The 15302-nt window shown below is 42.5% G+C and overlaps 1 protein-coding gene across 1 annotated transcript in view; it reads right to left on the bottom strand.

Moving 5' to 3' along the window:
- Window positions 1-3545: 3545 nt before the first annotated feature.
- slc25a21 (solute carrier family 25 member 21) overlaps window positions 3546-15302 on the bottom strand; it is an 83070-nt gene continuing 71313 nt past the window's right edge. Inside the window, exons 5-11 of the mRNA XM_044047919.1 lie at window positions 12784-12850; window positions 11645-11704; window positions 8470-8577; window positions 8202-8366; window positions 6426-6607; window positions 4807-4859; window positions 3546-4673 (exon numbers count right to left, since the gene is read on the bottom strand). Coding sequence (XP_043903854.1) covers window positions 4612-4673; window positions 4807-4859; window positions 6426-6607; window positions 8202-8366; window positions 8470-8577; window positions 11645-11704; window positions 12784-12850 — 697 coding nt within the window. The 3' untranslated portion in view covers window positions 3546-4611. The remainder of the gene's footprint in view (window positions 4674-4806; window positions 4860-6425; window positions 6608-8201; window positions 8367-8469; window positions 8578-11644; window positions 11705-12783; window positions 12851-15302) is intronic.

The following is a 15302-nucleotide window of genomic DNA, read 5'->3' as shown; positions in this document are numbered from 1 at the left end:
TTCCTGACGTTTGCCAGTTGTTGTTGTTGTTGTTGTTTTTCTTTTGGGTCGCACTCTTACTCGCCTGTGTGCTTAAGTCAGGGTATGAAAATGTATCCTGGGCTATTTTGCATGAAAACAAAGCCTGTGTGTCAGTGTGTGGGACAATTCATCAGAAATGGGCTCAATGTGTGTCGGCACGATGGAAAGTCAAAACTAAATAGTTATACCACAGTATTAGGGCTTAAAAAGAAATTACATTACATTAGATTTATACTTTACGTCACCTAAATAACCTTATTTAATAACTTTAAATGAGATTTTACAGTTTATTCTTTTCGGTTCAGGGACAATGAGGAGATTTTAACTTCACTACAACACTAAATGAGTTCTTTATGTCGTAAGTGCAGATCAGGCAGAAATATAAAATATGTAAAATATCAATGATATTTTGCCCATACAGCTAATGAGAATGAAGTAATGAATTATAATGCTCCAAATATGGTTAAAAGAAAATGGCTAACACCTAATTGAATTAAAATAAATTGAAATTAAAGAGTTATCTTCACTTTAGTTTGTACTAACTGAATTTATTTGTGTTACAAAATGAGGTTTTTATCTTTTTTTAAGTTTGTCAACCATTTTCCAAAATAGATTCAGACAAACATCAAAGCTCTTCTACCCTATATTGTAATTTCCAATCATTTTAAACCGCTTTAAGTAGTTTTTCATTTGGATTTCAGTGCATGCGTGTGTGTGTGTGAGCGGGACGCCATAAATCTGAACATCACTGTTGCGTTACACTGCGAGATCCTCGAGTACGTACGGAGAACCACAAACGGGCCCCGTGGCCTCGAAAGGGTCATCAGACATGTGACCCGAACGCGGCGCTCCAGCAGCTCAACTCAACGTGTTCATTAGAAACAGAAAAGCAAACATGGCGGCTCAGAAAAAAATACTTGGACGTTTTGATGGGGGTTACGGGTGAGTGAGGGAAAAGGGCCCTGCAGTGGACACCAGAGATTTAAAGCTACTGTAGACACTCTGCGGGCAGATTGGTGCCGCGATAAACGTCGCTCACCTGCTCTTTTACCTGCAGCTGAGGGTCGAGGAGGAGGTTGCACGAGTTGTTTCCACCCCCCTCCCCCGTGTTACAACATAAACATGTCCCTCTGTGCGACAGTGTCAACAGTCCTCCCCAACGCGAGGCCTGATTTGACTTGGAAAGCACTGTTCCCCGCATCCAGTGGTCACGGACCGTTGCTCAGGGATGGTAGTGTTTCTTTTGACCGTATGTGAACCACATCACAGGGACCTGATGATCATACGTTTGCTGTTACCAGCCAGCCCTTGCGGCCACCACCTTTCAGCAGCCTCCACCGTCCTCCATCCATCACGTACTCGGCAAATGATAGTTAACTATGAGTGGCATGAAAAAGCCGTAACATGCTCCATTTTCTCTCGCTCTCTCTCCTTCTTTTCTTTTCTTTTTTTTTTCCCTTTTGTACCTCAGCCTACACACAAGGCCAAAACAACTTTTCCTTTCAACTACGCTACATGAACTGAGCAGTCTTGTTAGTCTCCTGTGACTCATACAACAAAATTAAAGTGTGGTCGTCTTAATTGACACCAGAATTTAAAAAAATAGGAACACTGTGTTTTCTAGACAGGAGGAACAACTTCACAAACGTCTAATAAGCCTCGTTGTTGTAGCCTAATGTTGGTCAGCTTTATGGAAAGCGAGGTCTAAAAAGACATAGTTTAAAAAAAATAACTAAAAAAATGGAGCCAAACATGTGTTTCTAATTAATGATGCCGAGTCTGACATCAGTGTCATATGGTTATCTTTACTTTTCCACATGCAATCAGAAACAAGACAGCCATTTGCAGAGTAACACAGTGCAGAGTCGGTGGAGGCAGCAGCACCTCCCGAGTGTTTCTGCTCAATGGACATTTTTAAAAGAAGCTGACAGCAGCCAGAATGTTTTCTTAATGCCCTAAAACAGCGAGGTCGTGCAGACAGGTGAGTTAAACCTCACACGGAGGACGGAGAGAGAGAGGGAGAGAAGGGGGGGGAAAAAGAAAAAGAATCAGCTGTGCGTGGAAAATCACAACACGTCTGGCTCTGTGTCTTTGCCGTGTTCACATGCGTGGCTTCCGTGTTCAGTCGCCCCATTGTGAGATTTTCTTTTCCACACATTGTCCATTTGAAAAGACATTAATCACCGTCGGCGAGGCCACTCGACTGAAATGTCTAAGGGTGAAGACGAAAGGAACACACATGGTGAGAAAATGAAAACAGGACCTTTTTTTTTTACCACCGAATAATGTTCAGCGTAGAGTGCAGGGAATCCAGGTGAAGGGGTGGCTCCGTCGCATAGCGACCGGCAATACATGCGGCACGTTACAATCTGTCAAGACAGAAACAAACATTCAGCACCTCCATTACAGAGAGGAGACAGGTTAGACGCTGACAATTCCATCAGTCTGGGAGCTGCAGTTGTTTGTCTGTCACCACAGGCTCCTATAGGGCAAGAAACCAAGAGAAACTCCCTCATTAATGACTACACTGTTAAATAAACGCCATTGTGGCTACAAACAACATGAGGGTGAAGATTCTTTAAACGTTTTCCATAAACACACTGTCGTATACATGCCAGGCCTGTATGTGGCACTGTAAGGCATCCACAGAAATGCAACTGCAACAAAATAAGAGACAGAATACACTTTTTTGAGTAAGTATACATTACAATGTAAACAAGAGAGACATCGGACATCATGACATCATAATTTCCCCAAAGTTGACATTTTTTAGGGCTCCCAAAACCGGTTACGTACGAATATAAAGCAGAAACAAAACAATTGCGGTATCTCGCGAACTTGTTCTTGTGTGTACGATCTCTTAAGCCTTACCCACATAGGGGTGCAACACTTCCACTACACAATCTCTTTCTACTTTTCTGTAAAAGACTAGATAAACTAAAACAGCCTCAAACACACAAAAAGCAAAAAAGAAAATGGTACCAAACGTAAATACAAATACAGTGACAGTGAATGCAAAAGGGAGGCGGGGCTATGTGCAAACTTGCGTATTGTTTGTATTCATGAAAACTCAAAGTTTTTTCACTGATAGAGAGCAGCCACTTTGCTCTGCAACAGGTGTGTGCTTTTGCATATTTGTGTGCGAGTTCGACCTACAGGAGGAGAGCATGTGCGCGGGATCCAACCCCCGTCCTGCAATCACATTTGAATTTCTCAAGCTTGTTGTTTTAGGTCGTACTTAAGCTATGCTTAGGCACCGACGATCCACCACCGCCAGAGAATAGACTGACACTTGGTTGGCTAATGCAAGCTCTTCTCGCTGACAGGCTCTTGAAAAACAAAGTGCTCAACAAGGAGGAGGAGGGTGAAAAAGTATTAACGTGAAAGAGGCTTCCGTCAGTGCCAGAAAGCCGAGATGTTTCCAGAGAAGACAAACGCGCACCGACGGTTACAGGACACGGAGGTGGTGAACAATCCACGCCCAACACACACACACACACACACAAGGAAACAAGTGAGGAGCATAATGTTCACTGTTGTATTTATTTTGTTATCAGTACATGCATGCATCTGTCATCACTTCTAATATTTCTTTTAACGGAGATTAAAAGACAAACTTCTTACCTGTCATAATTCATAAACGTTACATAAAAATGAATAAAAGATATTAGGCCTTAACATCAGTGTATAAAAAAAGGCCTTAAACACTACTTGTAATGAAGAACTACAATAATCAACGTTTGTTTATGTTGAAGACTCCAAGGTACCATTGTTGTCACATTTTCCATCTTCCATGAAGATGTGTACGTATATATGTGTATATGTGTGTGTGTGCGCGTGTGTACAGTCCACAGACATACGTGTCAGAAAATGTCTTTAGGGACAGTGTGGACAGTTTACTTTAGGACATGAGGTAAATTTGAAGGGGGGGCGGTGAAAATCAGCTGACTCAGGTCATGTACCAGTTTAATCAAATTATACAGTATTATACAGTAACACAGTATAATTATGATCCACTGCATACTGAAGCCCTCTATAGCGGGTCTACACTACTTTAAAAGTATGTTTTTTATTGTGAAAATCCTTCTTCCCCCCCCCTGTGCTCAGACCTTTACTCCATGTTTGGTTTCACATGAGCAACAGTCAGTGTTGAAGGTCAACATGACTCACATAAACTGAATAATCCACTTCATCGGAATTATGAAGGCGTGGGCGGACCTGATTTGATTGACAGTGAAGACAACCAGAGGAAAACAGCAACCTCAACTGTGATTGTAATAAAAATATTGCTCAACTCTGATCTCTATCTCAACAATATTGTGCACTATTTTAGGAGGGTGATAAAACACTGTATTAGAAAACAGATATTTAGAGCCTTTGAACGCTATTGTTTCAGTATTGAAAACATTGGAACCCGTTTTACATTGAAATGTTTTTTTCCACTGAAGATAAAAATCACAGTTTGTCCTTCGAAAGATATTTGGCAGTTATTTCAAGACGAACGATCGAACAAATAACTCATTCGGTCAACGATATTGGAATGAAGACAGAATCCATGAGGCACAAGTGGGTTTCCTTCCTTTTTTTTGGTTACCAGTTCTTGTTGAGCCACCCAGACACGTATTCATAGACCAGCAGCATCACCGCTCCACCTGTAACAGAACAGTAGGAGTAGGCGGTATCATTCAGTTTCTAAGGTAAAATCGATTAAAATATCAGAGAAAACAAACAGATTTTTGTTTGTAAAGACATTTCAGCGTCACAACCATAAACTTGTAATCTTACCTGGTCCAAGCCTCATTATCTTGGGCACCAACCCCTTGTATAGTGCCATATATCTATTAAACAGAGATAAGACATTAACGTACACACAAAGCATCATACTCACAATCCAGACAACGAACATGTGCATTTATTTACACACAGTTCTGAAGTACCTGAATGGTACTTTTTTTTAATAATATTAGTTATTAGTAACTTAGCAATTTCAGATTTGGTAAATAAATGAATAAATAAGGTTGGTTTTTTTTTTTGACTAAGATAAAAGGCAAAAATTACAAGCTACCCAGTGGTAGCTTCATAAAGTATTACATTTAGCGCAATGTTATTGCATGAATAAATATACAGCGTGTAAACGGCACAAACATACAGTGGTGAAACTACATGTTGCAGCAACTCAAAAGGTGTTCAGTTCATCTTCAGTGGCCTATTGTAAAAACATGGCGGCCTGTGTCTAACTGACCCGGCTCCTGATATAAATATAGAAGGCTCATTCTGGGATAATGAAAAAAAACAACAACAATTAATTAAACATGAAAAAATGTAGCGTAATTATTCTTAAATTTCAGTCAAATGAAATTTATTTCACCTAAATGTTACACAGGATCTTTAAAAACATGAATGCTTTTACCTTTACTCTTTTAAAGGTTCACTGGATAACGTGCTGCACTTCTGCACTGTGGTATTTCCTCCTCTGGTATAAAGTGCACTCATGTACTTGCATGTGCACAGGCTGGGCTGTGGAGGGCGAGTGCCTGTCTGTCTGTCTGTCTCTAACAGCAAGCGCTGGCGTGTACCTGCCTCTTAATGCATTCAAGGTGATCGGTGGCTGGCGGCCTCCGCCTCGTGCTCCCTGTCCTGCTCCCTGCCCCCGCCACTGACGGCGTTAATAAGGCTCGACCCACTTCCTCCCTGGCCCTCTGTCTGATTAGATTGACCTGTGGAGCGCCGCGCGGCTCGTTAGGGTCTGCTTAACGACGTCTCCCATAGGGACCACTAATTAGCTGGGACTGTGTTGTGTTAGAGCGGGGGGACTGGATGTGGCGGAGGGGTCCACCCTCCACGCAAAACCCCTGCGACGACAACGTTCCAGTGCCGTTTCTGCCGCCGCCCCCAAGGCTCCTGTGTCCACTAACTACTAACATGTCGCTGGCCCTTGTCTCGTGGAGCTGCATGGGGGGAAAGTGGAAAGCCCAGGGCGACTGCTAACATAACATAGATCTTTCCCTTGAAGCTTCCATTTAGAGCTGTCATTCTCCACGGCTTACAAATATGTTAACATTTACTGTACAACTGACAGGCTGCAGAAATGTATGATCACATGTGGGGAACGCAGCCCGGAATCTACCGTCACTTTTTTGGTTCCCATTCATTGAATCGCAGCTGTGCATCAAGTTATTCATGCAATTCCTTTGTAGTTGGTTTAGGAAACTCACAATGAACAGTGAAAGCCTGCTCACCTGCTGCTACATTTGTCTTTTCTGACTGCCAGCATAAAAAAAAAAAACAACAACTACCAACTGCTAACAAAACAGACAGAGTAGCTCATTAGTTTTTGGGTGCATGTTAAATTTTGTCTCGATAACCACCCTCACTCATCCCACGCCAACCCGCTCGTTTCATACCCTTCCTCCCGGGACACAAGTGCCATGGTCTGGAAGCAGGTGCGGTACTTGATCTCTCCTGGCACAGGCTGGGGTCCCTGGATGCGGCTCTTGGCCACATCGAAGGGAATGTTCACACAGGAGGAGATTGTTCCGGACACGAGGCCGATGGTGAACTTCCTCAAGAACTCAAGAGTGGGGTCCTTGTGAAATGGAGGAGATACAGGATGTAAGCGAAGCGTCGGGACAATTTTACCGCGAGCCTCTCTGGAGTCGGCACCAGGTGTTAAATTTGCAGCCACGTAACATAAATAAAGATCAAGTAAATACGGCATCGTGGAGCTGACAAAATAATACATTATGTGTGCATGTATGAGCGTTAACTTGAGGAGAGCGTGGGCTTGTGCGTATGATTGCAAAGCTGCCATGAAAGCCCTGATCATTTTATGGTAGCGGGGGGCAGATTAGTGCTTCCTGACTGTGGTGCAGCTCTCTGATTGGCTGAGCAGAAGCACATGTTCTCCGGGGAGCCAAGACGGAGGATTTATAAACAGGGTTCATGCACGCAGACTGGGGAGGCATATGGGGACAATTTGGGTAATTGGGCTGTGACTCGGCACAGGGGTATTACTGTACCAAAGAAGCCCAGACTCAGAGAGCTCTGACAGCTAATTGGCCAGGATATTTTTACAAATGACAGCAGCCTCTCTGGTCCGGGCCTTTCTCAAGCGGCTGGACACCCTGAGAGCCGAGGTAAATCAACAGCTAATCCCACTTCAGTTTTTCTTTTTTTTTTCAAGTGGGATGTGGGGAAGGGGGTAACATGCCCACAGCTTAAGTACGCCCATCAACCCACTTCCTAACAGCCTTAAGCAAACATCTCCTCACACATTCACTCGTGAAGGATGGCAGTGGGCTATCTGCCTCCCCTGTACTATTCAAATCATGATATGAGAGCGTTCAGAGCTATATTTGACTATGGACACGTTTGAGTTGCAAGCTCATTGCTCATGTTGCTCACAAAAGGGCTTTGGAGAAATGCCACTATCAGCAGCCCACAATATTTATCCTTTGCTGCCTCAACAATGGCCGTCGTTAGCCTCTCACAAACAGGATCGCTCCATCAACGTACATGCCGATGGATCGTTCCCAAAAACGGCGGCCACAATCTGAGAATAGAGCTATTTGAGTCATCTAGCCACATAATTATCATTCACAGAAGATGACCACTTGGTTCTCTGTGCATTGTGCGTCACTGGAAAAATGTTGAAAATATAGCAGAGCCCGGGCTCCCACTGTAACCTTCCCTTGAAAAATAGTACCGTTGTCTGCTTCCAATTAGTACATTGGAGTTAATCTAATGCTCTAGTTTGTACATGTGGAACTGGCGTATGGTAACGTTTCCATTAAACAAAATTAACTTTTGTTTGGGCCATCAGGCCCTGCCGGATGTGTAACCTGAGATTTTGGGGATGTTATGAGGAGCAAATAGACGAGGTATTAGCGGAGCTGATCTTACAAGCTCCGGTCTGATTTTCGCTTCCTCTTCACTTTGGCAGTCAAGCAAACTAATCACATAGTCAAACACTTGCTATTCCCCACTGGCAAGGTGACTGTGACACACGTGTATCGCGTAGCCTGGGGTAAGAAAAAAGGTGGTGGAGTCAACGTTGCATACATCAAAGCTAAAAGCCAGAGAGTGTGTATGTCACTCGGCTTGGATTTTGCTTTTGTGGGCACAGAAACAAAGCGGGGCTGGAGGTCAGTGTGATCATAGGTTTTGATTGGCAATATTACCGGACTGGTGGGAATGGCATCCTTGACATTAAAGTAGAAGCCAAAGTAGATCATGTTGAAAACGCCATGGCGTCCAAGTGTTGATGTTAATCCTTTATTCAGACCCTGCAGTCCAAAGCCGCCCGAGTTTATGACGCGCCTGGCTTGAGCAAATGAGGAGGGTTGCTGTTTTAGAGAGAGCAAAATGAAAAAGGAGACATTTCAAAGGCTGATGCAAAACCATATGATATTAATAGACTGTAATAAGGAGTATTTTATAACTATCAACCTCTTTGAAGGCGTCTCTGTTGGCCTGGAGACTGACTTTCACCACCTCAAATGGATTGACAACAACTGCCTCAGTCAATCCTGCACCAAGACCTGCTGCAGACAGAGCCTGTGGACGAGGAGGACATGATTAATAACTGTGGGGAATGTGGAGATAATATTCAAATACAGAGCGAGAGACGCACAAGAGACTGACGTGTGTCTCGACTGCGAAAGCACAGAGCTGAATTGTCGTTTCACTTTTTTTTTTTTTTTAAACTAGTTCCCCGAGTCTTTGTTTGGTTTGAAATTCTGTCACTCCTCTGTCATTGTTACCCTTTGACAAATGTCTCAAGACAGACGGGACACCTGGGTTTGTTATCATTTGAGAAATATGTCAGGTGACAGACAGGGGGGGGAGAACAAAAGACAGAAGAATGTGAGAGAAGTAGCAATGTCTTTATGATTAATCATTCAAGGAAGTGGAAATGTTATTTTCTAACACAACATTATTCCCTGTATAGCTGTAGAGTATGTTCCTGTGGTATCTTCTTTTATATTTCACATAATTTGATATGTGCCTAAAGTTGTGATGCTAATGCAACAAGAATTTCTGTCCATCTATAGAATGAAAACACAACTTGTTATTGTGCAATCATTCTGAGCAAGCTCTCTTTTTAGCGACACCATCAAGTAACCACATTAGCTCTTCATAAATCTAGTATTTATCTTGCTGGCAGCTCCAACAGTGCACGTATTTCCATGAGGCAGCGCACGTTTGCGTGCGCGCGCGCATGTGTGCTCGGCGAGAAGCGTAATGGGAACATGTCAAGAGCGCGTCTCTTGCTCATTACTCTTGCAGGCCCTTTATCCTGCTGTCAGAGCCGCGGGACCCATCCTCTCAGACAGGCCTCGTGATGTTTACACAGCCAGCCGGCCACGTTTTTAATTCCTTATTTGTGTTATTACTGTGTGTGTCCTCATTAATCAGAGTGAAGACATTCAGCTGTGCCATGAGGTATAACTGGAGAGGGTTTTCAGAACCAGTCTGGAATTGACTCGCCCTAATCATCAGCTGTGATTACGCTCCTTGATACACCAGGGCCGTCTGCGTGGAAATGTAGTTGGAGGCACGAGATAGTGAGATGGAGGCGGAAGAGGGGAACATGATGGATGGGGCGGGTAAACATTTCTCGGCCAATGGCTGAAAAACAACAAGCTGAAGATATGCGCCAGGACGGGACGCCCTCGATGCTCAGTTGCAGGTATGCCATCCATCACCGTTGACACTTGGCTGCCACCTGAATAGATGTGTGGCGACCGCACCTTGGAGACGCAAGTCTGTCAAGTTGGAAACTTTGACTCAGTGAAACTGATACCAGATTAGTCAAGATACATGGAAGGACTTGTAATGTTTGTGGCCTGTGGTGAAACCAGCCTGCAGAATTAACAACTGCCAAGCAAACATACAGTAGAGCCCATTAGTTAGGGCAGCGTTATTCATGACATTATTCTACTTTTACTCCAGCACACCTGGTTAATAAAAAAGGCTTGTACACAATTGTGCTATTCCCAAATTTGTATTTATTTATTTATTTAGTTATTTATTTATGGCAGCGTCATCATGCCGGATTATGATCGCCTGAGGGATCAGCAATCAGGACAATCACTCGACATTTCGGTTGGCTGGATCACGATTAAACAGTGATTTCCCACAAAGCAGCTTATCAGATGATGAGTTATAAGCTGCGGTGAGCTTGTTTTAATATCACCCGTGATGCATTCTCTACGTGTTGTGGCTGAAACTGTTCTGCCGAGGCTGCTGCGCTGTGAATATTCAGTTTTTCTCTTCAGCAAACATCAACACTGCCTCGCTCTACAAAGCGTCGCTGTTGCACAACTATCTTCTTTGAAGAAGGTTATTGTTACTCTCAATTAAACTGACCAGGGAATCAATATCAATAAGTCTAGAGTGAGCACACATGTTGCTTCGCTGATTCATACGGCGCGAGCTGTGGGTTTTGGTCGTGCAGAAAAAACGCATTTATATGCTTCTGCTGATACACACAGCTTTCTCCAGACTCCTATGACATACTGACGTAAAAGGAACTCCTTATATAAGAGGGCACAAACATGTTTTGTGATGCCGGGGCGAGACCAAAATCCAAACCAAACACGTTGAGACATTCTTGAGACTCACATGAATGGGCCAGATGTACATATGGATAGTGGACAGTGCAGAGGCATAGCCCAGCTCGTCTGCACTTTATTATATTTGATGTGTCATTTCAAATCCACTGTGATGGAATACATATCCAAATTAAAACGGTCCTGTATTTGCAGAATGGACTACACAGATTAAGATGTGAATTGATTAGCGCTGAGCAGGGCTGCAACTAACAATTCTTTTCATAACCGATCAATCCGTTGATTCTTTTTTTCTGGTCCAGCCCTGGTGCCGAGCTGATCTTCCCAAGGCTACAACCATCCAACCCAGTCACAAAGAGAAGTCTGTACTTGGGAAACCTTCAAATACAGTATGTGATTCTATGGCAACAAGAAAGTGTTTTACTAATACCTTTATTTTTAAAGCTACAGCCCTACGACACCTTTCAAATTTATACTCGTTAAGACGGGGATGGAAATTCTTCAATGCAAAAGAAATTCCACTCCTGAAGTTGGTTCCTGGACTATTATTAGTAACCTGTTTTACCGTCTGCGTTACAATTGGATGTGTTAGTCATCGGGGACGCTGTCAAATGTGCTTAAAAGCTTGACAGAGTTGTTATTGTGATCCAGGCCATCGCCACTTAATCCCCACTTGATATTGATTTATTACAACACTTCTAACGTGAGAAGGCCATTGGTTGAGGTGACTCGGCTGTCTTCAAGTCAAATTTGTATTTGTGACAAAACCGTCTCTCTAAATCCAGCACAAAAATGTGAATGAATGAATAATACATTCTGCAAATGTACGGATGCATTAAGCAAATTTGAACATGAAGTACCAATGAACACAGTGCACTGGCAAGCAACGTTTACATTAATTGATTTGACTGGTCAAATTATTCTTGGCATTAATCTTTGTCTCATCCCCCGACAGCAGTAGAGCTGAAATGGTGATTTTTGAACAGGTTTCCTGCTCATGTGTGATGCGAGTGAAAGTGTACTCAGGTGTTTCTGTGCCTCAAACTCACCAAAGCAGGAGACAAAGGGGTCAAACTCAGCAACTTCTTGTACTGCTCGAAAGTGAAAAACTGCAGGGGAAAGATCAGAATAAATGAGCTGTCAAAGTCGCCATGCAGTCATAAGCTTACGCCTCTGCACACGTACACACCCACATACACACACACACACACACACAAGGATACACTCGATTAAAAGCAGTAACCTTAAAAACACGCATGAGGAAAAGTGAACCTCTGCAAGCTTTATATCGGCTTAATGAGAACAGGAAAACAAAGCCACACTTTAAAAATTTAGATCTCAGTGGAAAGCAAAACATAATGTACATTCACAATAGGAGACACAGTCAATGACCTGTTTAAACCAGCAAAGGCCAAAATGCCAGCAGATGAGCTCTAATTTGCTCTAATTCTTCTTCGCTCCAGACATTTCTCACAATCAGCCAGGTCACGATTAACCCATCGTCTCAGTGGGAGCGCTTATTAGTTCACACACCCTCGTCTCCAGCATCTCATTACGAGGCAGCGTCATACCAAGAATCAGGCCTCCGCGGAGCCCAAACCTGACTTACCCCCGTCACCGCATTACACAAAACAGGCAAACAAAAGACGAGGCTCAGGAGAAAGCTTGCTGTAAATGTTTGTGCGTCAATATTTGGTATTAGGACTGAACAAATGGGTGAGGCCGAGGGTGTTGTGGGTTGAATCGACATGCATGCACCATGTTGGACTAACTGTGATCCCACTGTCAAGGCAGTAGGGCATGTTGCAAACCATGCTTTGGTTCGTATATTGGTTGGTAAAAATAAAATTTTGAAAAAACAAAAAGGCTGACATATCACATGTTCAATGTAATTCCACTGACGCACTGGCACAAACAACGCCAACACGCCATCGACAGGTCTACAGTGTCTGAAAACTGCCCAGGATCAACATGTATTGTTCCGCATTAATGACATCAGCAATTCATCAACCAATGGATGTCATCAATGACATAAATATGCGTTACGTTGATTAAGAACAGTGAGTCATAATTAAATGTCATCCACCTGACTGAGCCATGAGGATGTGTCCGTCAGACGTCAGAGATATCATGTCATATGTGACATCCATACAGTGAAAATAAATACACTACAACCCCTTTATCTCACCTTGACTGCCCTCTTTGGTGTCTCTGCCAGAATCGGAGGTAGGATTCCCTTGTAAAAGCCAAAGATGCTGCAGAGAGACAGAAAACAAGACTCATCTTAGGACTGTTGAATGTATAGCTGCAGTCAAGCTGACATGTGTTCATATCTGTAACATTACCCCTCATAGTTGTGCTGGCAGTGTTTTAGGCACAAACACCTATGTTTTTTTTTATATCTACACAGTTTCTACTGCATATTGTGACACTTTTGATGTTTCCCAAATGTTAAAAGAAACTCCACGTAAAAAAACAGGGGCAATTATGAAGCCCTTAGCACGTTCTCAAATACATATGTCACAGCAGCAGTCCAATCTCTGACAACAGCGAATATGTGTAGTTAGCGGGACTTAAAGTAAGCTCAGGAAATATATTGCTGCCGTCTGGCAGCCCGACGACCAAGAAATATGTTCAACCACAAAACCTCGGTAAACATCCTCTGCAGGAATTTGTGAAGGAAATGACTGAAGAGTTTATTTCAGCATCTCATACTGGAAGCTTCAAAACATGGTAGCCGTATAATTTTAGTCATTTGGTAAGTTTGCCTTAAGTAAATCACACATGCATGATTTAAAGCATACTTAAAAGTGAGTTATGAATATAGAAACACATGCCTACGTTTAACACAACCTGGATTTTGTCAGAAATTGATTTTATTGTAAGGTATACTTAGAGTCCAGTTACATTGTTAGTTTTTCTCACATGTACCGGCTATAAACTGCACTAATTAATGTTAATCCTTTAATGCTAAGATTAAAAAAGTTAGTTTAACTCAAACATGAAATGTTATTCAATTGGAGAGAGTAGAAAAATGTCAAACTACCAGCACACGGTGAGCAACGTTCTGCCAAGTTAACAATAAGCATGTTTTTCTTATAATTTCAGAACAGCATACAAGTGCATTTCTCAGAACAGAACATTGTTTTGAACTTGTGCAGTTTGTAGAGCAGAGAAAAAGATGTCCCTTCTACAAAGAAAACTTGAAACATTTTCAATACAGAATGCAAAGAAACAAACATTGTGAGAGACACTGTGAGTAGCTCCATATAACAAGACACCAATTATGCATTTTCTGTTCTGTCTCAGCACTTCAAACCTTCTTCATAGATTCCAGCTGAATTGAAACGTTGGTGTTTTCTCTCAATTTTATTTACTTGTGCACATTTGAATTCACAACACTATGGTTTTGGGCAACATTGACCTTTGCTAAACAAAACTGAATCAGTTCATCTTTAAGTCCATGTGAAGAAATTCCCTAAAAGTGACCAAGGCTCCTGTGATAACTAGTTCACGTAGACAAACATGGATGTACAACCAAAAAACAGCCGCTGGGTATCGAACTTCCTCCGTAACCACCTTATATCAAAAATGTCATTGGATATCAGGTTTCAATACGTAAGGAGTTCTTTTCATCAGCATCAGTGAGCCAATAAGCATGCTGTTTGGCCAAGATCTAACAGTGCTCATGATGGGCTGTATCAAGACACAGATCAAGGAAGTTATTTCCCCAAACAAATATGAATATATAATAAATATGGGAGCAGAAAGTTCCATGTTTGAATTAGAGATGTTCCGATACCGATTCCGATACTTGTGCTGTGGGTATCGGCAGATACAGAGTACCGATACCGATACCAGTGTGTTATAAAAAAAATCATACTACGCCTGCATAACTGTGATATGATTATCATTGGTGGTAAGGTTTGGCTCAGGTTAAACCCTGCAAATGGACACCATTTCTTTTTACCAGTGATATGTTTTTTTTGTTTTTCAGCTTGTAAGTTTGTTTTGACTCTGGTCCAAACACCGCAGCACTGGCAGAGCTTCATGTTTCCATGACGACTGACTGGGAAAGGATGCGCGTGACATCATTTTTACATGACTCAGATAGTTAAAATGAGTCTCTGAAGTAACGCTAAACTTTAAAAACAGAGGCATACATACACAGGACACAGGTACGCTGGTTAGTTGTAGCGCTGCTCTTTTCGTTTAATAAACGGGCCAGTTTGACTGTAGGCGCGCTAACGGAGCTAGCACAGCTAACAACCCTAACGGAGCTAACTCGCCGACATGATGAGCTAACATTAGCTCCTTGTCTACAGGTGCATGGTGATCAGTTCTTCTTCACACCTCTAAAACAGCACAGAACAAGAACAACCGTGCCAGAGCTAACAGAGCTCTAATAAATAATGTGGTATCGGATCGGTGCATGGACTCCAGTACTCGCCGATACAGATGCCCACATATTTGGCAGTATCGGAAGCATTTCCGATACTAGTATCGGAATCGGAACAACTCTAGTTTGAATGCAGATTGGGGGTTTGCCATGATGTGTAACGTGTAATTTTTCCAGGTATTGATATTGATACCGTATCAAGAAATTTTGCCAAGCCCAAGTCACCTGGCTTTGAGGTATAATGATCACAGTGGAAAAAAAGTATCATTTATATTTAATGGATCAAGGGCATCAGGGACGATTATAGA

The sequence above is a fragment of the Solea senegalensis genome, linkage group LG16, assembly GCF_019176455.1.
Source record: "Solea senegalensis isolate Sse05_10M linkage group LG16, IFAPA_SoseM_1, whole genome shotgun sequence".
NCBI classification, from domain to species: Eukaryota; Metazoa; Chordata; class Actinopteri; order Pleuronectiformes; family Soleidae; genus Solea; species Solea senegalensis.
The sequence above is the reverse complement of the archived record's forward strand: the minus strand, read 5'-3'. Positions and strand labels throughout refer to the sequence as shown.